Source organism: Aptenodytes patagonicus, chromosome 23, assembly GCF_965638725.1.
Source record: "Aptenodytes patagonicus chromosome 23, bAptPat1.pri.cur, whole genome shotgun sequence".
Lineage (NCBI taxonomy): Eukaryota > Metazoa > Chordata > Aves > Sphenisciformes > Spheniscidae > Aptenodytes > Aptenodytes patagonicus.
The window spans coordinates 1,409,203-1,436,085 of NC_134971.1; the positions used below are offsets into that span (position 1 = coordinate 1,409,203).

Consider the following 26,883-nt stretch of genomic DNA (forward strand, 5'->3'; position numbering starts at 1 on the left):
ATGGCACTGCCAGTGTTACAACACTGAGCCCCGGAGGAGCATCGGGACTTGCTGACCTGTGAGCAAATATCAAGCACAGAGCATTCACTTTGGGCAAAATCCTTTAATTCTCTCTGGATCCCCCTGGGGAAAGCAGTATTGATTGCTTTACTACTGGCTTACACACGCTGTGCAGGGCAGCCAGCACCGCCATCAATACCGGCTCTGAGGAGGGAGCCAAAAGGTCACCCCGGTACACGGGGACACAGCGCTGGCCCCACGCTGCGCCCAGCACCTGCCCGCAGCCCCAGCGCTGCTTCAAAGCCTGTGACAAGCCAGGCAGGAGCACAGGAGCCAGAGCCCGCGGCACCGGCACGGCTCAGCAAGCAGTTTGCCCGGTTCCTCTCCGCTCCCACCAAAGCACACAGAGGTGCCTGGCAGGTCGTGTCCCGTCAGTGCTCCGGCCACCACTCCTCCCCGCTCCCCAGGGGACCGGCTGGGGAAAGACCCTGGTTTCAGAGGCTCTCTGCTCCCATGGGAACCCAGGGTGCTCTGCACCTGCCAAAAAATCATGGGGAACTACCCAGGGGCAAAACACCCAGAGCTGCAAACTCCCTGCACAGAGACGGGCGCTGCTGTCCCTCCCGCAGGCCCCTTCCCCACAGATCAAAGTCGGCGCTGAGCAGGACACGTCCCGGGCTACGGGGCAGGCACGCGGGACAGGGAGGCCAAGCAGCTTCCAGGCGCCAGCACGGGGAAGAGGCACACAATGCCATTTTTACCGAGTTCCTTTCCCGGTGGCTGAAACATTGGTGAAAACTTGCAAGAGAAGCTGGAATATTTACTTGTGCATCATCCCGACAACACGAAAACCAGCTCTGACTGCAGGACACAGGACACAGACAGCACAGGCAGACTCTTCTCCTGTTGTCCAGGCCCCGGCTGCCAGGTACCCAAAGCGTGCTGGCTCGCAGGCACGCGGGAGAAGCCAGGATGGGGCACGCATGCTGTCACGCTTACAGCAAACATCCCTGAGCCCAGAAATACGCCAAGTACCAACCACAGCACCAAGGAGACCCCGAACACAACACATCTGCTCACACCACCAGCGTTTTCCAGTATGAAGCCGCAAGATGGTCATCGATAAAAGCCTTTGCTTGGGCAGCACAGGCACGGACGATAAGCCAAAAGACGACCCTCCACGACAGTCAGTTTCACACACGGCAAAGCAGGTCAGATTTTCCAAGAGAACAGTGGCTCCTCTCTTACCTGGGATGATAGAAACGGTGTCTTTCTCCCAGGACACAACACTAACGTATTCCTGCACTGAAGAGGGGATGAGGCACTTGAAAACAGCCACGTTTCCACGCATCGACCTTTGGTCCTCCACCCGAACGGTGTACGGTTCCCTGAAAACTGTAGAGAAAAGCAGATGGTTGGTAGCATGACAGTGCTGGAAGAAAACACACTTCCTTTTGCTTTAATCCCACGTTTCCCAAACAAACCAACCCACCCAGCAACAAACTGCTTCCATCCAAAACGCTTGGCTCACCTTCCTGGGGAAGGAAGCGGTTCTCCTTCGGAGACCCCGGCCCTGTGCTCGGCGTGCAGAGGGGACGCCTGGCCCAGCTCCTGCTGCTGGGACCCTGCAACGGTCCCCAGCATCACCCCAGCTTGCCACCAAGGCAAGCTGCTGGCTTTGTAGTCACCAAAGCTGCCAAGGCAGAGGTTTGCAGCATCCAGATTTCAGTACAGGGACCGAGGGCGTTTCGTAGCTGTAATGTTCAAACTCCCACCTTGAAGGTAATCGTTTCACCGCTGGATGCACGCTGAAAATGCAGCCGCGAGGCACCCGGGAGAGACAGCCTGTGACAGAGCCTGGCACCCTCGTAAGCCCACCGGAGGAATATTTAGGGAAGCGGATGACAGTTTTCCAAGCCATGCCACAGTGGGAGCCGTGAGCTGTCCCCACCACGTGCCTTATTCCTCAGGGAGACGCACATCCCTTTGACAGCTCCATGCTGCTCCCTGGAGCAGTGACAAGGAGCTCCCCAGCACCACAACCCTCCAGCAGCACTCGCTTAGGTAAGCTGGATCCACCCCAGCCTCTTCAGAAAGGCAAAAAGATGTCACCATGCCCAGTAACACATGCAGACACCATAAACTCCTAAAGTTTAAGTATAAAACGCAGCGAGCGCAGGCGCCTCCTTACTGTGACAATAATTGTGCCCTGTAGGATGCGGGCACCTGGGCATCGCTATCGCAAGACAGACACGCATTCGCTTCGTCATTTAACAACACCCCGTGGCCAGAAGAAAAGCAGCTCAACAAATCTCCTAAGACAGAACTCCTTAGCAGCCCCAAAAGGAAGGTGTTTTCCCTGAGTGGAAAGCACCCCCTGGCAATGCATCGTATACCTCACACAAACAAGCCAGCAGTGAGAGGGTGACAGTATTTCCATCTTGATTTCCCAGGCTTTCACAGGGCACCCTGCTCTGCTGCAAGAGGCCAGGACAGAACCAGGGGCACATCGCAGGCTCCACCCCGGGGTGCTCGGTGGCACGTCCCGGCAGGCTCCGCACACCGGCCGCCCGGCAGAGGAGACCAGCGGCAGCCACAAAACAGTAAGTTCCAAGCTGCAGAGCGCTGCCCCAGCTTCGCCTCCCCTGCGCCTGCCCTCTGCCTGCAGCTCAGCCGCCCTCCCGGCAGGCAGAGCCCCCTGCCCCGGGGGAAAGCAGGGGAAGAGGGTTCAGAGTGGCCTCCAGCTCGCTCCTGTTATTTACCCAGCGCCCCGGCAGGGAGGACGAGGTCTGGCGCCATGAGGACACGGGGAGAAGCCTACCACGGAAAGGGACTCCAGAGCCAAAGCAGATTAGCTAGCAAAAGCCTCCTTAATCACATGGAGCAGGAGGTTTATTCACGGGCTTTAAAGGCCAGCGGGGACCACGAGGAGCATCCAGCCTGGCCTCCTGCACGTTCACCGCCGCCGCAACTGCCCCAGCCCGGAGCAGACCTCACACACGGGCACCCACGCTCGCCCCTGCGGCTGCCCCAGCAGTCGGCCCCATGCCGGGCACTGCCCTGGCTCTGAACCGTGCCAGCCGCCGCAGCCGGGGCTTCTGGCCTTTTGCTGCCACTGGGAATAATTCCAAGGGTAACGTACGGCCACAACTACCACACTGAAAACCTTCTATTGGCCAGAGAGATTTGCTCCATGTGCTCACCAGCAGCTTCTCCAAAGCTTCCAGAGATTTTTCCAATTCCTTATATTTTCAACTGCGTTTTATTTATTTGCTTTCTTTACACGGCTTTAATTGGCTTTACTTGGTGCATTGCCATTACAAAGCACTGGAGAGTGACTGGGATGCAAGACGACCGGGAGGAAGCGGAAGCGGGGGAATGTTTCACAACCGTTTCCAAACGCCGTAAAGCTGAAGCACTTCACGCTGCCACAGCTGGAGCCATCCCGGTGGCCCTCGGAGCCCTGCGTGCGGACCCCCACTACGTACTTGCACCTCCTGCTAATTGCACCTGCTAAGGGGACAGGGGAGGCTGGGCTCCCAGCCGAAATCCCACTGACAGGAGAGGTGCATTCAACCCAGTATTGAGAGAGTGGGATGAAAGCCAGGACTCAGCTCTACTACTGACTTGCTGTGATCCCAAGGAAGTCCTCAGCACACGGGAGAAGAGCTAAGCAAAGGCCGCCCGCCCGGCAGGAGGGCAAGGACCGAGACAAGCTTTCTCCCCTGCAGCACATCCAGAGCACCAGCGCTCCGGACAGCCAGAGCAGCCATCCTTGCTGCACAAGCCCTGGGCACCCGCAGCCCCCGGCACCGTCCAGAAGCCCTGCCTGTGGTGCCCGGCATGAGGAGGGCAACAGCTCCATGCTGCACATCCGCGTTTCCTACACCCCATCTGTTGCCCTCCCTCCTCCACCGAGCTGTGGTTTATAGGTAACCCGGTAGCACTGGTAAATAATTCACTCTGCGGAAGGGGGTTAATACCAATTTACTCTGCAGTACAAGGTATTAAAATAAAAAACCCTGTAGTCGCTTCTGTCAAGTTCTCTCTGCTAGCCCCACTTTTAATAGGTTACATAATGAAGCCATTCCTGGGCTATTAGCCCTCCTCAGCCTGGTCAATAATTTACTATAATGGCTTTTGGAATCAGCTCTTTACCATATTCCTCCTTTTTTTTTTGCTTAATAAGCCTTGGCGTGCTGGGGCTGGATGCTACAGTGGGAACAGACAGGCTTGAGGAGGGCTGTGGGACACAGTGGGGGTTTCCCCACCACGGACAAACGTGGTCCGGCTCCTCCTGCAGCCGTGAAAAGCCCCCACGCATGGCTGGGTGCGACAATACCGGTTCAAAGGGAGAGGACCTCTCCTGCCGCAAGGCTGCAGCCGCACCACGGCCCGCAGGCACTTGCTGGAGACCCCCAAGCTGCACGTTCCTTTCCTGCCGGTCCCTCCAGCCCTCTCCCAGCCAGTAACCAGCCCGAGTTAGAGCTGGCTCTTAGCTGAGGCAGGATGCCATTTTGCAAACACGTATTGGCAGGCCTGCTTACCCAGCACCCTGCCCTTCTCCCCACCCTCCAGCCGTGCAGCATCGATCGATTCCCTCGCGACACGCCGACGCAGCAGCCGTGGTTCCCTGCTCTGCTCCCCGGGCAGGCAGCGGCAGCGCGCACCTGGCAGCGCCTCGCGGCAGGGCTGCTGGAGCACCCAAAGGTGCAGGCAGAGCAGCACGGCACAGCAGCCCTGGCGAGGCAGCAGGTGCTTGGTCCCGCTGCTCTGCACAGCGATGGCACACAGCTAGCAGCAGGACCGCCTGCTCCCATGCCCATCCAAAACACCCCGGCTCCGTGGGTGGGACAGCAGCGCTGCTGTCCCGACACCAGCACGCTGCCGGTCAGCGGTGTTACTGGCCCATGCCAGGGAGACAGAGGCGAGCGGGGTGCGCTCGACGGGCCAACCGGCAGGCCATGGAGAAGACCAGAGAAAAGCCAGCACCTCCTCCAAACCCCAGCACCCACAGAGAGCTCCTACCTGCTTTAACACGGATATTTGGGCTCCTGATTTTGCCAGCCGAGTTCTCCGCGGTGCAGAAGTAGTCGTTGTCGTGGATAAAGCTATTGAAGGCTGATGGCGAGAAGGGGTAGAGCTGCAAAGTCCCATTGGCATGGACATGCCGGATGTGGGGCACATCGTAGATGTCGTCGCCTGTGGCCAGGTACCACCGAAGGACGGCGCTGGGTGACCCTGCTGCCGGGCAGGGGATCACCACCCCCACTGTGCTGGAGAAGGTGACCTGCTGGATAGAGTCGTTCACAAAGTAGAGGCTGGTTCCAACATCTTCAGCATGTGCTGCGGAGAAAGCAGAGGCCACAACGGCGGGGGGTTACTGCAGAAATTGCCGATCCCCACCAGCGCAGCGAGCACCCCCCAGCACAGCTGCCCCAGAGCCCAGCCCCTGGCCCCCACACGCGGCAGAGCAAGGGAGCGGAGGAGCATCAGTGCACGGGCTGGAAGCGTAAAGGCCACCTTCACAGGCCAGCGCTCTTGCTGGCAGCACGGATCAGGGATCACAGGCACCTAACCAGGACAACTAGGGGCTGTGCAAGCAAGGCAGGGTACCCAGGGTATCCCCTCCAAGGCTTCCCCAGGTGGCCATACGCACACAGGTGGCCCTGAGCGCGTGGTCCAACCGTGCCTGAGCACCCACAGGCCTGAGGACACCCACGTGCAACAACAACAACAAACCAAGCACGACAAACCGACACCGTTTCTCCTGCAAACTCCAGTGTCCCCCCGCCCGGAGCCGCAGACGGCCAGCACCCCCGTGCCTCATCGGCTCCCCAGCACAGCCCCAGCCAGCCTGCAGCTGCCCATCGGCAATGCCGACGCATCCAGTGCAAGCCTCCCCCAGGCAGGACAGAGGTCTTTCACACTACCCCACCACTGCCTCCAAAAGCTGCAGCAGCCCCTAGGAGAGGGGCAGAAAGACCGGGTTCAGTGCTGCTCCCCACTGCCAGAGTCAGAAGGAGGGGAAGCCCAGTCCCACCCTGCCCTAAGCCCGAGCTGCGGCCTGGCGCCAGGCGTACCTGCACCACCCAAAGACTGAGACACGCAGCGTTCGAGGGCACAGTCCGGGGCAGAGCTTGCAGCCGCCCAGATGCCCGGGAGCAGCTTTCCAGGGCATCGCGAGCGCTGCAGAAAAACCGCTTCTTTTCCTCAAAACGAGGGAAGGGACCTCTTCACCCAACTCCTCCAGTCTCTCCTTCCCACTCTCCAGGACCACGAGCTCCCCCTTCTCAACCAAAGCAAGCAAGATTGCCTATAAATAAGGATGAGGAAGCCCCCAGTCACTTAGATGTGTTTTCTTTTTTTAGTCGCACCCTTTCCAAGTGGGTGGAAGGACAGGGATATAGAAAGCGGCCCTCGGCGGGTGTATTAATAGCTCTGGCTGAGAGCACCGCTCGTGGTGCCGCAGAGCCAATAAGCAGATCACTACCGCGCCACCGGTTCAAAACGAGTCACGGGGGACCCTCCGTGACCTCGATTTCTTAACTTGGGGAGGAGGGGACAGGAGCAGGGGGGAGAAGGAAAGCCTCTTCCATACGGATAGCCTTGCCTCAGCTCTGAGGGCGAGCGCACCGCGGCTGCTTGCCTGAGGAAAGGCTGGCTGAGCGCCACTGGCCACAGCCACTTGCATCTCCCCACGAAGCTTCTTCCTCCAGCGCCCGGTGGCGGTGAGCACGTCTGTCCCGGCTCGGTGCTGTGCCACCGGCCCGCTCCACACCGTCCTCAACCAGGCAAGATGGGAAATCCCAAAACACCTCACCCCTTCCCAGAGCAGAGTCCTCTCCATCCTTCTCCCAGCTGGACGGACAACCTCGTGCCTCTTTCGGCACCCGTGAAATCAGAGGCGAGAGCACCTGGTTCTTGCTCTCTGTGTACCTGCACTGAATCGCCATCTAAAAGGACAAGTTCTCTCCTTTGCCCTCTCAGAGCCCTACTATCTCACGTCAGCGGCATTGCACAGCCAGAGCTGCCCAGCAAACCCATCCATGCAACGGATTAGCTGACTAGCAAGGTCCAGCGCTGCCACCACACGAGACGACAGATTTATAGGTCAAGAAAGCATCTCCGTATCTCCCCACACACCAGTGCATCCAGTTCCCTGTGCCCAGGCACAGCTAGAAGTAGACAAAGCCATTTCTTTTTTCCCTCCCTCGGTGACAAGCGCCAAAAGAACGACGGACCAGAGGAGTAAAGCTCTCCAGCCGAGCCTCCTGCGCAGCAGCGCCAGGCTGCACAGAGCTACGGGGCCACCGCACGGCCCTGCAGATGTCATTCTGTGACATCTCCAGGCTGGTTTGTCGTCATGAATCAGCATTTCCCTTCATCAGAACGGCACGGTGCTTCTCCCAGATACATGAAAGAGAGAAATGCACATTTGCAGGCAGAGGAAGGAAAACAAAGCAGTGTGCTATTTGTGGCGACGCCTGCCGCCCGAGCAAAGCAGAAGATGGCCGGAGCCAGGGCGCGCGGCGTGCGAGGTGCACGGCAATAGCCACCCTTCGCCCATCCGCCGGCTTTGGACCAGGAATATCCCGCTGTGCTCAGCACCCCGTCATCCAGGGGCTCTGCCCCAGGCTGCGGCCAACATCTCCACCCCAGGTCCCAGACCACGGCTCGAGAAGGCTCCTGCCGTAATAAAGATCGGAGAGGAGCCACAGCCTGCCAGGGAAATATCTTCTTCCCAGGCAGCGCCCAGGAACATTTAGAGATGGACGGGTGAGGGGCTGGGGTGGAGAGTGGAAAAATACCTCATAAACAGAGAAATTCAGATTACCCGTAAAGCTTTTTCAGGTCAAAGGGGGAAACAGATTTTTAATAGAAAATGGAGGTTATGGGATTGGCAATAGTTATGTGACAGACGCATAGAGTTAAATCCATATAATCTCCTTTACCATTTAGCATTGAGCACCATCCTAATTCCACGTTTCATAAAACTGTCTCCAAATCACTGAGGGAGATTAAAAATTTAGAAATAGCACTGCAATATTTTTAAACCAGAAATCACTGCTCACAGCTGGTCAGATGTGCTGACCCTAACCTAAATATCGAGGGCATTAATTCACATGAACCTGAGAAGAGGAGGCTAGAGGAGCCAAAACGGAACAGCTTCTGCTGGGGAAAATGCAGCGACGCAGGCGCACAGCACCAACCCTGGAGACCAGCCCGCCGGCAGCTGGAAGCCACACAAAGCCAGCGCGCAGCCGGACACTGTCTAGCTTGCTCTGAAAGGCATGTATTTTAAGTTATTAGAGTGCAATCTTCTTAAATTGTAGTAAATTACAACCTAGAGGTATTGAAATATTAATATCTCTATCTGAGCTGGGAGAAGCAAGTCATTTTGCTATCGTCCCTTAGGAATATTTACCAGTCTTCATCACTGGACTTTCCAAACTCCAATACCTTCAGCGGCACACCAACCTTGGCACTGCAAAGCGCTACGCACTTGCTCTAACGAGCGGCTAAGGCAGAGCGGCCATAAACTGACCCCAGGGTCTGTCAGCAAGCCACATATTTCTGGAAGAGGCAGCTGAGATGTAGGTGTGAGTCCCGCATGAGGAGCAGCACAGGCTGAAACCTCAGCCCGCGTAAGCAGAGAAATGCCATCACCTCCCAGGCGAGCGCCCAGCGACACAAGCCCTCCTCTCCTCCAAACCTCCCAGGGAAGAGCCCATCCTTTTCTATGAAGCCGATGTCGGAGTGGTCTCAGACAATGACCAGCTTCATGCCAGCGCAATTAGAGAGCCGTTTCTCCTGAGCTAAGCAGCTTTTTCTGCCCTCGATGCACACACATCATCTGTGTTGGCAAGCTGCTTGCTCAGGACCCCACAGCCAGTCCTGCGCCCACCCAAACCCAGCAATTTCTCAAGGCTGAGCAAGATCTTTTTGCGCATCAGTAACTGGGTGGAAACCCGACAGAGATGGGAAAAGCCTAAACAAGGTGTGTTTTGAGGGTGTACACGCAATCCTCTGGGCATGGGCAATCCAGCCTGGGCTGACACCGTTCCTCAAGGGGTGGCGGAGGTCCGTGACTGCCATTCTTTACAAAAGAGCGGCCACTGCAGGCTTGACTATTTCCCACGATTAAGTGTGTTGCTGGCATTCAAAAGAAGGTTTTGCAGCACCTCGGAAAGGGCAGGCGCTAGACTCGAGTTCACGTTACCCCACTGGCAGCACCTTTCCCAAGACCTCCCTCTCGGGCTCGGCGGTCTGACCGCCCGGGTGCCCACCCCAGCCCTCCTCCGAGGCCAGGTGAGATGCTGCCGAGGCACCACCTCAGCAGAAAGCCCACCCGCGGGCCAGCAAAGGGACTGTAGGAGCCACCGGGGCTTCTCCAGCCACCAGCTGTAACAGGCTGCAGGGATGCTGTGAAGAACAGCAGGCTAATCACCACCTCGCCGCTCATTTATTATCCTCATTAAGGGTGTTTGACACCTGCCCTGTTCAAGGAGAAAGTGAAGCGAAGCTTGGCACGCATTGCAGGGTGGGAATTACAGGTAGGTGGCAAGCCCTAATCTTTCCTCTCTACTGCCTTAAGATACGACAGTAACTCCATCACGTACTGCCTGCACGTTTGTAATGCTGGAGCCGTCTTTGGCCTTCCCTGGAACGAGCTTCCTTCAAGCCCTCATCTTCAGGACACTTTTAATAGCCTTTCTCCTAACGAAGGGAGCGACCTTGGAGCCGACAGAGCGAGAAGCGACACCTCTGAGCATCACGGAAGGGACGGCGAGAGGGGTGGCTGAGAGGATGCGAGAAACACGAGGCCAGTACCCTTTCGAGCAGAGTACAAGGGGTGCACGCGCCCTGCCAGGAGCGCAGTGCAGCCACATGGGATGCCACCCCACCCCGGTGGCTTTGCAGCCCAAAGGGTTAAAGCCGTGACTCCAGCCTCCCCCACGCCGTGCCCCTCGGGGACCAGTCTCAGGGGCGTGGAAATAGGGCCACAAAATGCCGAGCGTGGCCCGGGGCGTTCAGCTGGTGCCCAGCACAGCGGCAGCAATGGCAAGCACCTGCCACAGCACCTTCCCCGCCCCGGCATTGCGTTTCAGCCGCTGCCGGAGTCCCACCCTTGCGGCACGGTCCCTCTGGCCTGAGCACCGCGGTCGTTCCCGACACGCAGCCGCCATCACCGCGAACCAAAGAGGGAGCGAAGGAGAACGCTGCCTCCGGTCCTCTGCGGGTAAGGGCACCGCTCAAACACGCCTGGAGTGCGAGCCACCTGCTCCTTAGTGCATCTGCATGGAAATTAAGGCCTGAACCACCTCCAGCTATTACGACAGCACCCAGGCTGAGGCTGTAACCCTTGCCTGGGAAAAAAGCACTCCCCGCTGGTTTGCCTGGCCCCTGAACCTCCCACATCAGCCTGCTGGAGGTACCAGTCCCACCACCCCATCCACACAGGGGGCTGACCCAGAGCTGGACATCCTCCAGCTCTGTACCACCTCCCGAGCCCCCCAACCTGTCCGAGCTCCCCCCGGGGGCGGGGAACGAGCCCAGGGACCACAGGCAACGGCCTCTCCCTCCCCTTCCACAGCCACGCTGAACACGAAGTCTGAGGAGCTGCAGCCGAGTCCCAAGGGGACAACTGGTGACATTACCGAGCCAGGGCAACAGCAAGGTCCCCCCCGGGGAGGCCGCAGCCGAGCCAAGCAGGTACGAGGGGCGGGAGAGGGGACGCACCAGAGGCCGCGCACGCCTGCTGCCAGGCTTTCTCCGGAGCCGCCGGTCCGCACCGTCGGGCATGCCGCAGCCCACACGCTGGCTTTACAAGGCGGAGACGAGGATTTCCACCACGCGGCCGACAGGTACGAGAAATGAGGGGATCGGATCAATAGAGCGAGCTCTGAAACCTCGCTCACCGTCTCCTTTTCCCCTCTAAGTTGTGCCTGCTCCCTTCTCTCGTGGAGAGGCGCCGACACAGCCTTTTCCAAGAGGCAGCAGCTGGGGCAGGCAGCAAGCGTTAGCAAGAGTCGGGAAATGGATTTCCTAAATATTTGGTACCGCTCTGCTGGCAGATGATGGCGGCAACATGCAGATTGTATGTGGCGGGGTTTATTTCTTACGGCTCTACAAGCAGGGAAAGGGTAACTCACAAAATCACGATTATGTAAAAATACGTAGCTGGCTATAATCTAGACTTCAAAGACAAGAAACACTCTGCACCCAAACCTGCCACTGCACAAGCCTCCCGGTAAAGCACGCGTCGTAACAACTGCAACAACCGAACACCTTCCTCCTTCGTGCCCTCCTAGGAAGTCGCACTTATTAACAGTTTGCTTATTTGGGTGCGAGATGACTTCATGTTACCCAAGGCACAGCCCAGAACTCGCGTGCTGCCATGTCGGAAGAATTCCTGCCACAAAGAGACGCTTCCAGTTTCATTCTTGCACTCGGCTCATCAGCCGCTTCAAAGGAGGACAGAGCGCTCCCCATCCCTCCACCTCAGGACCATCTGGGCAGAGAGCAGAGCACCGCAGCAGAAAGGCGCCCTGTGCCACGGCTGCCCAAAGCTAAGCCTTCAGCTCCCGAGCAGCCCCCGTCTCCGGGAAGGGCTGCTCGATAGCACGTCCCTGGCACTCGCCGCTCGCGCCAGGCACAGCCTATTCCTCCAGAGAACAAACGCACCAGGAAACATTAGGGTTGCCTAGATCGATTTGCTCATCCAAAGGCAGGAGCAGTCCTAAGCCCGCGCCAGGCGCAGGTAAGGGCTCTGGGCAGGGCGCCATCGCGGCTCCTCGTGCTGGGAAATTTTGGCTATCCGCAGGATAAACAAACACCGGGCACAGCGAGGAGTTCAGCACTGCAGGCTTCTCCTCCGTGCATTTAATGAGGTTTCCATGTTTCATTTCAGAGACAAACGAGCGCTGTGCCACGCTGGGGGGCCGAGATGGGGAGAGATTAAAAAACGCAAGCTGCATAGTTCACTGCACCCAATACAAGAACATAATGTAAATATAATGCCAATATAAATCAGGCGGCAGAGAGATCCAGCAAGAACACGCAGGGAGATGCTTTCCCAGCTCCAAGCCTCTCGATTTTGACCAGTATGCTCTTCATCACACCGCTCGCCACTCACCTCCCCTCCTCCTCTGCCCGGCTGCTCTCTCTCACACTGCCAGACCGTCTTTCTGCTCAACGCCCTGTTCGTTTGCTTGCCCGCCACCTATTTTTGTTTATTTTACAAGCGGGGGAGAAAGAAGCAGCTACAGCCCATCGAGGGATTTCTAAACTTCAGCGGTCCCCCGGATCAAATGCTTATTTGCTTTCGGTTTCTACTCGAGCTCTCGTTCTACAGCAGGAACGCGTGAAAAGGATGTACTTCGATGCCCAGAAATATTAAGTATCTGAAAGGTTTATCGTGCATTAAGCAATTCTTTTTTTTTTTAATCCTATTATTATAATGAAACTTCCATTGTATTGCTGTCCTCTCTTCGGAACCGTTTCGCTTTAACGCTTTCCATCACTGAGACTGTTCAACACCGAAAGATACATTCTATTTCTTAAAAAAGAGAAAACGAGGCCGTGAGGAGTTGTGCTAATGGAGGCTTTTAATTTGCTCTTCTCAGAAGCGATAGCTCCGTGGGAAGAGATCCCCTTTCCAAGAAGCTGGGGCTGAAAACACGCAAAAGCGATAAACCCAGCGCAGCTCTTTATTATTTTGACTACCGGGGGGAAGAAATTGTAGTGTCCTCAACAGTTCCTTGGTTTGGGTTTTGGTTTTTCCCCTTTAGCGCAGTAAAAAATGCAAATGTAAGCAAAGCAGACGCTGGCACGTTCAGCTCAGCAGATCCTAAACACAAAAGCGATTTTGGGTAAAGCTCCCGAACGCAGTTTTATTCCAGCTCGAATAAAGCAGCTATTCCATAATTAATAATTGATCATCACCACACAACCGGACAGGATGCCCTATTAAACCTCGGTAAGTATTTTTCATTGGATTAACATGCAGATACATGGGTAAATGTCACAGGCAGCAAGAGAAGTCTCACGTAAGGAGGCAGCTCCGTCCCCTTTCCTTCACTTTCCTCGTTTCCTAAAATTTCCCCCTCGCTGTTCGCAAATGTCAAAAAAGATAATTAGGGCAAATGTCACTTTACATCCTCCAAGCAGACAATTTTCCACAAGGTGGGCGCTTCCATCACCGCATCTGCGGATCGGGTCATGTGCAAAGAGGTAATTTATTACAGAACCATAATTAAAAATTCCCGCAGAATCGGAAACGGGCAATTCCTTTATGTAACATCGATCGATCGTTGTCACAAACGCACTGTGATTCAACCACCCAGGTTACGCGCAGCTCCTTGCCTTTCTTTTTTAATGGCATCCAGAGCAGAGGCTCGGTTTAGAGAATTACCTCTATAGATTTGGACAGCGTTCACTCGATCGCCAACTTCAAATTAATCCCTAACCTTTAAGCGTGCGTCTCCTCGACACGCTCGTTTCACGATTTCCCCCCCCCCACGCAATCCGATTTCTATCCAGCCGCTGGGATACGCCGAACACAGCGTTCCTAGAGGGAAGGATGCGATTTTTAAAGCATCGCTGGATTTGCTCTGTCTTACGGGATTCGACTACCGCTCCGAGTAGTCCCGGGAAGCGGGGACGCAGAGCGCGGCTCTCGGAGGCGCCGCCGCCAGCCTCGGTCCCTAAACGCCGGCCCCGGCGAGCGGACGCCGCCTGCCTGGGTGCGGTATTTCGTCTCCGTGCGACCACCGGCGCCCCGGGGGGGCTCCGCCGCGGAGCGGCTCCGGGATCGCTCCGGGCCGCGCCGCCGCCGCCGCCGGGCCGGCCCCGCTCCGCGCTGCCCGCCGCGCCCGCGCACCCGGCCCCGCGAGCCCCGGCCGGCGCCGGGCACCCCGGGGAAGGCGCACCGACAGCCCCGCCGCCGGCCGCCCGGGAGGGCGCGCCGAGAGCCCCGCAGCCCCCGGGCCGGCTCCCCCCGGAGGGGCGCACCCAGCGCGGCGGCCGGCTCGGCCCCGGCCGCCGCCGGCCCGCGACGCCCGGCCGAGGCGCCGCTCCGGGGAGAGCCCGACGCCACCTCGGCCGGTGCCCGGCGCGCCCGCCCCCCCGCCCCGGGGGCGACGTACCTTTCCGCAAAGAGTACAGCAGGAAAAAAGTTACCAGCCACATGCCATAAAGAGCACCTATGGCCCCGGGCTGCGGCGCAATTGCGGACGGTGCGGTGCCCCCGGCGTGCCGCGCTCCCTGCCGCCGCGCTCCCCGCCAGCCAGGGTGAGGTGCCCAGAGCCGAGCTCGCAGCCGCTCCTCCTCCCCTCTCCCGGCGAGTGGCGTCGGGAGGGTGGGCCGGGCTCCCGCGCACTCCCCGCCCCCGCGCCCCGCTCCCCGCCGGGCCCGCCGCGGCCGCGGAGGGCTGGGAGGGCGGCGGCCCCCGCCGAGCGAGCCTCCCCTGCCGAGGGGGAGCGCCCGGCTCCCCCCTCCCGCCGGCACACGGGCCGGGCCGCGCCTCGGGAGGGCGGGGGGCGGCAGCCGGCCCCGGTGCGAGCAGGGGGTGCGCTGACGAGCACCCTCTCCCCCAGCCCGGTGGGCGCCGCCAAGCCGACCACCGCCCCGAGGTGGGCTCGCAGCCGGGCAGGGCGCTGGGCGAACACCCGCGGCCGCAGCCGTCCGCGGGTGCACCCACGGGGGTTAATGACAGCTGGGTTGCGCCGGTCACGCTCCATAAAGCTGAGCCCTCTGCGGCAGCCCTGGGAGGCCGGAGCGCAGCTAACCCTCTCCCCATCCCCGCAAGCCTGCCCCGCGCCTGCGGAGAGGCGGCTTTTCCCCGGGGGAAGCTGCGCCCGGGCCACGGAGCTGCCCCGCAGGGCTGGGGATCCAGCAGCACGGCTGGGCCACCTGCGGCCCGCAGCTGGCGGCACTCCTCCCCCCCGGGCCTCCTGGGCACCTTTTCGCAGCCTGAGGACAGAAATCAGGTTTTCGCGACACGGAACAGCACCGGCCCACGCTGCTCCCGTGACAGGGGACACAAGCAAGATAGGGCCTGGCAGCCTTCATTACACATTCATCCCTCCAGCCAGCAAATAACAAATAAATACTAGTTAATGCTTTACTTTGGGGTGTATTTATCTAAGGCTTAATTCAAGCCTAGGATCTTACTCCCAAAGACTCGGTTGCACCAAAGCCAATTTGTCTGGCCCATTAGAGCAGTTCAGAATGTCTTTTCTTGAAGTGATTCTAGCAGGTTTTCTTTGCCTTTCAAAACAGCCTTTCCAGTCCCAATTTGTTGGAAAATAAACGGAAAGAAAGATTGAAGCATTCTGATTTCAAACAAAACAACGAGTAGAAAAAACATTATGTACTGATTTTTAAAAAAAAGCTCTGCTTCAATTTAGTTGAAAACCTAACCATCGTCACCCAGTAAAAAAATTAGAGAAACAGCAGCTCCTTGGCCATTTTCAACCCGCACCGGTTCAGCACAGTTCTTCATACTTGGGAGTCCCTTGGAAGAGCGAGAGCGCTCACCCACACCGCCGGGGCGGTACTTGCACAGCGTGGGTGAGCGATTCCCATCTCACAGAGGAGGGACACAGCCGAAGGACACGGAGGAGCTGGCAGGGCTAAGGCTCCCGCACACCCACCCCGCATCCCCCTTCCCCTCCCTGCTCCAGGCCACCCCCACCAGAGATACCCTCATTTTAGTGACGAGCGTGAGGAGACCAGCTGTCACCTAACCCATGTACATGCACCTGCCCAGACCTCAGCGCCGAAAAGCCAACAGCAGAGGTGGGAGCAAACGCTGTGCGGGTCTGACACACCACGGCCTTTCTTCCTCCTCCTCTCCGAGGATGTGCTTCCCCTTCCTCGGTGCTGCCAAGCTCCGTCACCACCCCCTACTCAGCCCGTTCCCAGGCCACCTCAGCAGCTCTGTCATGGTGCGTGGGTGTCCCCGGCACACAGCCCTCCCACGCGTGCATGTGCTCCTCCCCAGCCCCACGCCACTCGCTGCTGGCTCACTCGTACCCCTGGCCGTGCCATCAGCGTCCCGAGAGGCGATGAAGCAGCAGCTGATGCACACCCCGTGCCGACGCATCCCTCTAGGAATCGAGTCGCATATCAATCGCCACCTACATCCGTATACAGATGTTAGCTGATACTTAGCAAGCAAATTGGTATTCAGGCCCATACCCAAGGCAACAAGCAAATCCCAGGCTCTGGGGAGCTCCAGCCACATGCCAGGGATCTGCCCCCTTCCTTCCCTCCCCGGCAGCTGCTGCAGGATGGCAGCACAGGCCAGCCTGCTAACAGGAATCTTCCAGCCACAAAACCTGCTACAGCATTTTGCTATCCGGCACGCAATGTGTTGGACTCGGGTGCAGTTTCTACCCTCCTACGCTCAGGAGTGAATGAAACGGGGGCGCGGGGGCTGACGGGGCGCTTGCTGGCACAGCGCCCACACGGCCTCACAGATGTCCATTTGAGGCACACGTGCGGGGGGAGTAAACGCTACTCACCGGTTCATTTTTAGCTCCCTTGGCTGTTCAGCATCTCCAGTGAGTTTCCTCATCATCCCTAGCTCAGAGAATCAGCCTCTAACCGAGAGCCCTAACCTCACCCTGCCAAAAGCTCCTTCCTCCAGGACAGGACAGCATCTACTGGCAAGACGGGAAGCAGCACAAGAAGAGACCACAACTAAAGGCTGACAGGGTGAATGACCAGCCCTGGATCACGCTCGGGGAGCCATGGCAAGTCCTTGAGTTGTCTGTGCCGTTCATTACGGCCCCGTTTGCTCATCCATTGATCATTCAGCCCAGGCCATTTGTCAGCCTCCTCAGCCCAGACGCACGTGCGGGTCCGGCAGCGGAGGGCAGGTAGCCAGGCGCTCCCTGGAGCTGGCTCCTGCGAGCCCACACCTGGGACTCGGCTCCTGCCCAGCAGCTGCCATTCAGGGACATCAGCCTTCCGGCAGCTCCCGCATTTGAATATGTGCAGGAAGCATTTGTGCATCACCTTTGCACGAGCATTCAGCCCGGAAAGCTGGTATCCTGCTAACATCCACCCCATCAGCAGGCTGGAACGATGTCATGTGCTCCATACAGCTGTGATCAGGAAGGGCTGAAAGTCATCACATTAATTATTTGGGCAGTGCTGACCTCCACTTTGGCAGCACATAGGAGGCTCCCAGGAAGCGAGGCCAGCACTAACACGCTGGGAGAAGCGTGTCTCACACTCCCTGTACCCACTGACCTGCTAACAGGGAGCGAGCAACCTGCCAGAGCCAGCAGTGAGCCCAGCTGCACAGCGAGCTACAAGGTCAAGCTCATACTAAGGAATTACTTCCCTGGCCCGAACTCCACACAAGACACAAGAGAAATTATAGCCACACACGCCCACGCGCAGTTCTGAGCCCCAACAAGCTTCCCCCTTCGGCAGAAGGGACCCTCTGCACTTCACCACAGCAGAACACGTACAGCAGGGCCTTTCCCACAAAAGACATGCTTCTGCTTCTCCCCGAGGGCAAGGGGCAGTGTCGCCACAGCCACTCTAACCCAGCCGGCCCCCTCTAACCTCCCCCTCCCCGGCATTTGTTCTGGCTCTGGGCAGCTCCAGGATCCCCCAGGCCCCAGAGCTCTGGGGATTACAGGGGTGCCCCATGCTCAGGTACCCTGTTAGCCAGCCAGGTGCTTTCCCCTAAGGATAGTTCTTCCACTAATATGCAAAAAAATGCCCTCCATACAAGCATGCAGAGGGTCACTGGGGAAGACAGCCAAAAGGAGGGTCCCGAGAGGCACCCCCACAGCTCCCGGGGTCAGCGGCAGGCCAAGGCTTTGCCCGGTGCCAGGGAAGAGGTGCTGCAGAGGGGCACACAGCGCCACGGGAAGCATCCCTCACCCCGGTGTCCCTGCGGCCAGGGCACGCCGCACCTCTCACCAGTCCCCAGCCCCGTGCCCTCAGCCGCCCTCCCAGACAAATCCCCCGGAGGAAGCAGTCATTAAAACAACAGGGCTACTTATCTGGCACTAGCCGATTTCCACAAAGCACTTCCCACACAGTCACGAACTTAGCCTCGCAGCACCTCTCCTGCGAGCAGAGCCGGCCCGCTGTGACCCCCCCGCTGGCCACCCTGCTCCGCAGGGGCCGAGGCACAGGCTTTGCCCTGCACGGCGGTCCCCAGCCCTGCACGGCCACCTCTGCCAGCCCAGGCCCACCAGTAACCCCGCACAAGAAACGAGCACCTTCAGGGCGGAGGAGGAAAAAGGCTTTGGGGGTAATTGCAGGACAGGCTGCAGCTGGGCCAACTGCTGGGAGCGTCTGGACGTTAAAGGGCCAGGCATTCCTGGGCACGGTCCCCTGCAGCAACGCCTGTCCTGTCCCCCTGCGCCCCTCTGCAGCCTGGGCAAGGGGCAGCAGCCCCTCACCCCCAAGGCTGGCCCTGCGCGGGTGCTGCCTGGGGCGGTGCTGAGGGGGGAAATGTCCCCTACCTTGCCTGTGGGCATGTTGCCGCCCCGCTCCATGCCTCAGTTTCCCTGGCGGCAGAGGGGAGCGAGCGGCTGCCACGTGGGGCAGTGGGAGGATAAATGCCCCAGAGGTGGCGAGGGGCTTGTACCCGGGTAAAGGGGGCCGGCAAGCCCATGGCCAGGCAGATGCCAGCAGGTCGACGTGCCCGAAAACGGGATCCTCCTTGAGCCCCTTGGGTCACTCGCACTACAGAAACGGCTGCGTTTCCGTAAGGGAAAGCCCTCCCCGCGGCTCGCGAAGGGCTCCAGGTCCCCCCGGGGCCAAGCGGGAGCCCGTGCCCAGAGCCGGGGTTTGCTGCTGGCCTGGGCAGGACCGATGCTCCGGGACCAGAACACGCTCCCGCTTCCCAGGGAAGACTCTTTCCACGCAAGAAGCTTGATTTTTGCTTCCCCCTAGTGTTGCAGCATTACAGCGCGGAGCGGGGAAGCGTGGCTCGGGTTCTCCCGGGGCCGTGGCCGGTGCCGAGGGCCTTCGCCCCGGCACCGCTTGCCCCCGGGCCCCCCGCCCCGGCACCGCTTGCCCCCGGGTCCCCCGGGGTGTCCGGCCCCGCTCCCGGCAGGGGCACACCAGCCCGTGCATCCACCCTGGCCGGCTCTTACGATCCCGACACGCAGCTGCGGGCAGGATTTCCCCGATGCCCAAGCGACTTAGGAGCACAAGTCAGGGAGACTAGCGGCAGTTTGTACTCCTGTCACTGAGCAGTATTTCAGCATCCCGGGTTTTCAAGCCTGGCTGAGGGGAGGGTGTGCAAGGTGTGCGCCCAGGCCTGGCAGGAGTCCCGACACAGAGCAGAGGGAAGCCCGGTACAAGGGAGGCAAGCAGGGTCCGTGTCCTTGCCAGCTCCAGGGCAAGCCTGGAGTCACCAGCGGCTCTGCAAGGTTTTAGCAGGGCCAAGGCATGATCCTGAGACACACAGACTGGATTCACGAGGACACTTCTTTGCTTCCCAGCTTCAGCCCACTGTGAAACCTGCCGTGAGGAGCCAGCCTGTCCTTCCCTGGGCTCGCGCTGCTGAAGCTGAGCTGCTGGGCTGCGCTCACCCGGCATCGCTGCTGCATGGCTGTTCTGCAGGCCCGGCTCCGGGGCAGCCGTCCATCTCAGTGTGAGCAGTTATTTCCTAATAACCACTGCTTTGGGGCACATGCAACACGGAAATGAGGGCTGCAATGTTATTTACTTTGGTTGGGAGGATAATTTAAGACCGTGGAGCGCTGCTGTTTTGGCAGACACGTTGCTGTTGATGGATGCGCTGCCTTTTCGGGAGCAGAACAAAGGGAGAACAAGGCGTGTGGCTGGCTTCCCGCCAGCCCGGTCCCATCTCTCCACAGAGTCAAGTGTTCCTCTTTGGCTCCATTAGTCACCATTTGCTGCTCTCCTGTTTTAACTAATGAGGAGACATTTTGCATTCACGTTTCCTCACGGGCCAAATGTGTCCCTGGCATCATGGAGATGGCGGAGCAGTGCTGGCGGACTCCAGGCTGGGCGAGCTGAGCAGCCAGCCTCCCTGGCTGCTGCTCCTGTTCCTGCCCCGGTGCCTCATCTCCTCGCATTCAGTCGTGCATTAAGCACAAGAGCTGGCCAAGCCACAGCTGGCCGGAGCCCCTCCTCCCTTGTACCTGTCTGTTCGGAGACTGGCAAAGCAAACAGGGAATAGCCAGTGCCAAGGGGAAGCTGTTCAGAACTGGAAGTCTTCCCAGAGGAAAAGGACACTCCAGTTGTCCACTGTATTATTTACCCAATCCCCTTTGTGTCACAGAAAAGATTTATTTTGAGAAGATTAATGGCTCAAGGGACTGTGAGAGAAATCCTCCAAGATTGCCTGGTTCAGGGGAGAAGACGAACGCGTCCTCACCGAGGCCGCAGCTCCCAGCTGACCTGCGGGGCTGCGGGCGCAGCGAAAGGGCTGTGGGGCTGGGACTTGTCTCGCGGGGCACCCTCCGACGGGGACCACGACTCCACCTGCCCAGTCCCCGGGGAGAGCAGGAGCCTCTCACCAGGGCAGCGGCAGGAGAAAGGCAGCCGAGCGGAGACGTGGTGGCCTTTCCCTGTAGTCTTCCCAGCTTCCTGCTCCCATAGCTCCTGGGCTCAACATCCAAAGCAAAGGACTCTGGAGGCATGGAGAGGAGCAGAGAGCCCTGCCTCGGAAGCAACTTACACCCGTGTGCCGGCCCGGCGAGCAGGGGCTGCTGGCAGCACCCCTGCCCCTGGCACAGGGAGGCCATATTTACCATGCATCGTATAATTTGCTTATGCCTTTCCCCTGTTCCTGGTTCCCAGGTTCCCCGGCTCCACCCTGGAGGGGCACGTAGCTAGGCTGCTCGCAGTTTAGCTCTGATAATAGCCTGGCCTCCAAATGTAACCCCCAGTGTGAGTCTTCAAGCGCTGGCAACGTGTCCCGCTCTGCCGCTGCACACCCTGTCAGTGCCCCCGACCCGTGGCACAGCCCCCGAGCCCCAGCCAGGGGTGCGAAGGGCTGTGTGAGGGTGCGTGCACACGTGGGTGTCCGCAAGCCGTGCACAATAATGCTATTAATGCCATCTGGTGCCGAGACAGAGATCCTCCTGTGCAGGGAGCCAGACACGGCTTTTCGCTCCCCTTAATCTCCTCCCTTTGAGCTGCAGGAGCTCTGTCTGCAGGGCTCTCTGGGGGGGCTGGTGCCAGGGGACACGCACCCTGAAGGGCATGCCCGTGCCCTGAGCCCTGGCACAGTCGGGCACTGGGGAAGACGGGGAGCCCTGGGCCTCAAGGACGTGAGACCTGGCTGAGGACGGGCTCATTTCATACACCAGCTGCCTTCCTGGCCGCTGTGCCCTTTGGCTCCTTCTTTAGGGGGACGCAACCGCACCGCACTCCTTGCCGGCAAGGGCCGTGGGTCGGAGCAGGGAGCGGGCAGGGCCAGCTCTGCTGCGAGCGAACCCTTCAGCTTGTCTGTGCTGTTAAACAGGCACTTTTCTCCTTCTGCCGAAGGACTCCGGTTCCCGTTCGAGCTGTGCAAAGCTGCAACGAGTCTCTATTAGTGGGTCAGTGTCAAGTCAAAATTATATTTCAAAATAATCTCCTTACTGTGTTAAATAAGCACCTCAGATTAGACAAATTGCACGGATTTTGTCTAATAACCTTCCCCCAGCTAATCCTATTTTACTGCCAACGTCCGACCTCAATCGAAGCCCAAACGGACCAGGCGAGCCGGTTTCTCCTCCGCCAGCGGCGCCGGGACGGTCGGGCTTCCAGAACCCGCAGCCAGCGCCCGCCCGACCCCCGCGGGGCTGCGGCCCCGGCAGGGCCCTCGGGTGAAGAGAGGAATCGCCCCGAGCTGGGCGAGAGCCCGCAGCGAGCCCTCCCCGCCCCGCGGCGGGGCCCGTCCCGGGCAGCGCTGCCGTGGGCGCGGCGCGGCGCGGCGGGCGCCAGGCGGCAGCAGGAGCCCGGCCCGCCCGGCCGCCCTCCGCCGCCACGGGGCCGGGGCCGGGGCCGGGGCCGGGGCTCCTGCGGGCTCCCCGCTCCCGCAGGGCCGCCCTCGGGAACCGCTCCCCGCGCGGGGCTGCGAGCGCGGAGGAGCGCAGGGCCCGGCTCCGCTGCCAGCAGGGAAGCGCAATCTGCTGTTTCTCACCCAAAGCGCTCCCGGGCAGAGCACCCCCGCGTACCGCTGACGCCGGGAGCGAGCGCCCCGCCGCACCCGTCCCCGCCATTTCCACTTCTCTGCTTGTTTAGGGTGACCCGAGGCACGCCTTCGGCCGCAAAGCCTGCAGGGGAAGGGGTCGAGGGTGCTGGGGGGCAAGCGGTTCGGGGGGGCAGGCAGCCCTCCGGAGCTCCGGGGGCCAGCAGAGCCGCCAGCGGGCTCGCCCGGGCGGCCGCCAGGCGGCCGCGCGGCTCCAACTCACCCGCGCACCGGCACTCCCGAGTGAACCTCCCTCCTCGCTCGCCGCCCTATCGCGGGAGAGCTTTGGTGCCTTGGCTGTCGGTTTTTTGTAAAGAGGCGTTTCCGTATCTGTCCGAAGATGAGAGAGGCCGTGAAACCGGAGAGCCGGGTGCGCCGTCCCAGCCCCGTTCTTGTCCGAGAAGGAGGCCTGGATCAAGCGCTCCAAGGAGGCAAGCGCACGAACAGCCCCGCGCAAACAGCACGTGCCCGCGGGTGCATCTGACCCACCCTGCAGCCTGCACAGCGCAGGGCCGCGCTGCAGACCCCTCGCGGGGTATCCCCTCGCGGGGTATCCCAGGGAACGGCACGTGCTGCGGGATTCGGGCACCCGCAGCCCAGCGTTCACGCTGGGTGAGAGGGGTGTTTCTTCAACGCAGCCAGGGTGGCCGGGAGCGGGAACGTCCCTCCCTCCGCCGGCCACAGTGCGAGCCCAGAGCGGAGACGGCCGGCTGCTCCGTGCCGTGGGTGTGCGGGGGAGCCAGCGGAAACCTTTCCTGGGTCTGTGTTGGAAGATGCCTGCAGGGCAGAAAAGTCGTTGGTGCTGGGCCAGGAGAGTGGGCGATTCAAATGCCTCAGGCACAAAGTTTAACCTCTCTCGGCTTGAACTTTATTAGCCAAGAAACTCTTGCCGGATCTAACAGAGGGGAAAGCGTGAGGGCAATTTGCGTTCTGGCCTCGCCTGGGGTGAGCAGGGTAATGGATCCACTGAAGCAGGGTAAGGGGTGGCCCTTGGCAAGGACTTCTCTGCTTTGGATGAAGCTCTGCTTCCACGGCGGCATGGCAGCTCTGAAACCAGACAGAACGGGAGGGTCACACGGCCACAGAGGCCAGTGTGTACTAGCTCCTCTCCTCCCGAGACGAACCCCCACGTAGGTACTTCCCTGAAGCACGGGTGCCTCGAAGCATCGAGGGATGCCTAGGGAGCCTGGCTGCCAGCTGGGTGCATCCTCCTGCAACCTACCTGCAGCTACAGGTCTTCCTCGTTTCCTTGTCTGTGGAGCGAAAAGCAACGGGAGACATGTTACGCTGGGCAACGTGGCTGAGACGGGAGGGAGCACGAGCCGATAATCCAGCCCTTTCAGCTGGCAGGCCTAGGACGCGGAGGACAGACGAGGCTGCCTTCAAACCGTGCAATACCCACCTCCTCTTCTTCTTCCCTCCGCAGTGGAACCGCTGGCCTGGGGGCAAGAGGAGCAACTGAGGCCTCCTGTGGCTGGAGCCTTCCCCCCCGCCCCATCTCCCCCGCCCCTCTCTGCTCTGATGAAGCAGTCCTGCTCGCGGGCTTGTCCCCTCAGCAGGGACCACCAGGTTTGGCTCCTGCGGGAAGCCCCGAACCCCCCTGCCTCCACGCTGGGGCTGGCCTCCTGCACGGCTCCCGCCAGTGTGGGGAGACACCGACCCCATGTGCTGCCTCCTGGCGCCCGGCTCAGCTGCGCTGCCTGGCCAGCCCCCCTACACTACCCCGGACCCCAAAGCTGCAGCCCCCGGCACTGCCCAGCAAGGCGCCAGCCACGAGAGCCTGCTCAAATGTCTGTCTTTCTGCCTAAGCTGCTCCCACAATTGCAAATGCAGGTGGTTTTCTTATCTTTCTCCCTAAACCCGCTGTGCAACGCGGAGCGAGGCGGGCAGTGCCTGTACGTGCGGGCAGGGTGCCCTGCACGCTCGGCACCAGGTCTCTCTGGGAGCTGCCGAGGTCTGAGGGCTCTGGGAAAGCTGGTTTCTCACTCTGGAAATGTCAGAGTTTTCTCTGCTATTTTTAATTAGTGACCTTCCCTCTGAAGCCTTGATGCTGGCAGGGAAACGCTAAATATTTATGTGGTCTCCTTCCCAACTCGCTTTCTGTTGGGAGCTTGCCTCGATGGAAATTTCCCAGGCAGCCCCAGCTGCGGGAGATGCCCACCCCTCGCGTGGCGGGGCAGGGTTGGCAGCCCCCCACCCCAGCACCCGGCCAGTGCCTGGCCCGGGGCGAGGGATGCGAGTGGAGAAGGGGCCACGCGCAGGGGAATGGAGCCGAGGAGGGTGTCCGACCCACCCGAGGCACTTACTGAGGATGATGAGGAGCCCGACGACAAAAGCCACGACAGCGAAGATCAGCCCCCCGTTGCGGATGGTCTCATAGTCTGGGGAGGAGGAGACCCGAGCAGGCGTCAGCCTGGCCGAGGCGCGGGGCTGAGCCCGCAGAGCAGAGCCCACGGGCAGGTGTGGGAGCAGGCTGCCCGTCCCGCTGCCTGCAGCCCCCGGGCTGCACGGGGCACACACTCACCGTAGCTGAACCTGTCCAGGCCCTGCTCGGGCGCTTGTTCTGGAAAAGAGGAGAAACCCAAGTGAGAGCCAGGGCCTGGGCTTGCAGTGGGAGCCGGGACGGGGAGGCGAGGTGGGAAAGATCAGGAATGAGGGCTGCAAGCAAGAGCGTTCTGATTTCCTTAAGATGTAGCTGAGCCAGTAAGAATTCCCGAATTCCTGTCTCTCACCCCAGGAAGTTTAAAGTTCACGGTGCATTTGCAGGATGCATTCGCAGGACGTGTGGGAGTCTCTCGAGCTCCAGGTGAAGCTGCAGACAGGGACCCGGCTTGACTGTTTGCAGCAGCCGGTTGCTATTTGCTAAGGCTGCGCCGCTGGCAGAGCAGCCTTCACGGTGCCCTCGGGAAGTGCCGCTGCCCACAAGGCTCAGCGGGGCAGCGATGGCTCTGCTCCGGCGGCACAGAGCACTGAACAACCCCTCGAGCCGACACCTTGAACCGGGGTGGTTCCCGGCAGCCTCCCTCCACACCAGCAGGCTCATCCGTCTGGTGGCTGCGTGTCACCACTCGAGCCACGTTACCTGACTGCACGTCCCTCTGCCAGGAGCCGTTTGGAAGGAGAAATCCCCCTGAGAAGCCAAACACCAGCCGGCACCGACGCGCCAGCAGGCTGCAGAGCTCTGGGGATTCATCCCCACATCTCCCCTGAATCCTCCGCGAGAGCTTCCCCCGTGCAGGCTTCTGCGTGGCAGGAGGGACCAGCCCTGCGCCTCCCGCAGAGATGCCCCCGTGAAGGCGTCTGCCCCCCCAGGGAAGCCCCTTTCGGGTGGGCCGAGCAGGGTGCTGGCTGCGGGTGCCTGCCGCGGGTGCCTGCCGCCCGCCCCGCTCTCCGGAGCGCCCTTACCATCACCCATCGCGTCGGCGTGTCGTCCGGCGGGCGTCTCGCTCTGGGAGCGGGCGCCCACGGGAAAGCACATTAATTGGGAGACAAACCTCATTAAACATTAACGGCCTCGGTGTAATGTTTATCGCAGTCACGAGGGGAGGCACAGGGCTCCCACACGCCTTTGGGAAGGAGGCCCGGGAGGGGAGGGCAGGGTGTGCACCCACCGTGCCAGCTGGCGGGGAGGGCTGGGCACCCCGGAGCCGTGGGTGTCCCTGTCCCAGCCGGGAGGAGGGCGGCACGCCCTCCCTCGGCTTTCCAAACATCAGGCCAACTGGGCTTCACCTCCCGCAGTGGAGGCGAGCCCGAGGCGGGGGGCAGAGGGATGGGCTCGGCTTTGGGCTGCAAGAGGCTCTCTAGCCTTTTGCTAGAGAGAAGCGGGCAGCATGCCCCGTCCCCGCAGCCTGGCACCGCAGGTGCCCACGACAGCCGGGTCAGTTCCTCCCAGCGCAGCGACGAGCCGTCCCGGGGGGCCCTGCGGCACCCCGGCACGGCGATGTCCGTGGTGCATCCCGGGCTGGTGGCGGGCACCAGGATGCTGCGCTCCTCGGGGCTGTGCTGGCCCCGGCCGGCGAGGCCAGCTGCCAGGCGGGGCTGTTCAATCCAGTTTGCTCTAATCTCGCAATCAGCAAGCGGGAGTCACGCGCCCGAGCCGATCAGCGCTGCGGTGGCCGGGGGGAGCCAGCCCCAAGGGAGCGCTCCCCTTGCCACGCCTGGGGGCTCAGCCCCGGCCGAGGAGCGTGGGCACCTGGAGCCCACAACAGCTCAGCTCCGGCACCGTGGGGTGAAGCCAAGCCCTGGGAGGGTGGTGCGTGGGGCCCTCCTGCTGTCACGGAGCCGAGGCGGTGGTCAGCATCCCCCTCGATCAGCACGCCAGCGGCCGTGACACAGAAGCTCCCGAAAGGCCGAGGGACAAGGGGGCTCTGTGCCCGCGTCCCTCGGGGCTGTGCCGCGGGGCTCACCGCTCACGCGCTCCCTTCACACGGTCTCTGGCTATTGTTGAAACTGCTGCTGGCTGCAGAAAAGAGCACAGCAGGGAGGGGACTTGGGCAGCCCGCCGCTGCTAGCACAAAGCCCGTCTGTGCTGGCCGGGGGGTGCACTGCCACCGCTCCCCTCCGCCCCAGCCTGGCTGCCGGCGCTGCCCGGCGCAGAGGGACGGCATAGGAAGCTGCCCGCCGGCTCGCCCAGCCCGCCTCCCCGGCTGAGCTGGAGCCCTCGGCCCCCGTCCCGCTCCCCCCAGCCTTTC

General features: G+C 60.6%; 2 protein-coding genes across 3 annotated transcripts in view; both read right to left on the minus strand.

Moving 5' to 3' along the window:
- Positions 1-14,248, minus strand: part of DSCAML1 (DS cell adhesion molecule like 1) — a 115,293-nt gene extending 101,045 nt beyond the window's left edge. For both annotated transcript variants that reach the window (XM_076358495.1, XM_076358496.1), the window contains exons 1-3: positions 14,151-14,248; positions 5,029-5,346; positions 1,249-1,395 (exon numbers count right to left, since the gene is read on the minus strand). In XM_076358495.1, the coding sequence (XP_076214610.1) occupies positions 1,249-1,395; positions 5,029-5,346; positions 14,151-14,193 (508 nt within the window). In that variant the 5' untranslated portion in view covers positions 14,194-14,248. The remainder of the gene's footprint in view (positions 1-1,248; positions 1,396-5,028; positions 5,347-14,150) is intronic.
- An 8,789-nt stretch (positions 14,249-23,037) lies between these two features.
- On the minus strand, positions 23,038-25,691 carry FXYD2 (FXYD domain containing ion transport regulator 2). The gene is made up of 6 exons (XM_076358383.1): positions 25,598-25,691; positions 24,717-24,755; positions 24,499-24,573; positions 23,595-23,631; positions 23,415-23,445; positions 23,038-23,239 (listed from the first exon to the last, which is right to left on the minus strand). The coding sequence occupies exons 1-5, from the start codon at positions 25,689-25,691 to the stop codon at positions 23,421-23,423; spliced, it is 270 nt and encodes an 89-aa protein (XP_076214498.1). The 3' UTR covers positions 23,038-23,239; positions 23,415-23,420.
- Between the last annotated feature and the right edge of the window lie 1,192 nt (positions 25,692-26,883).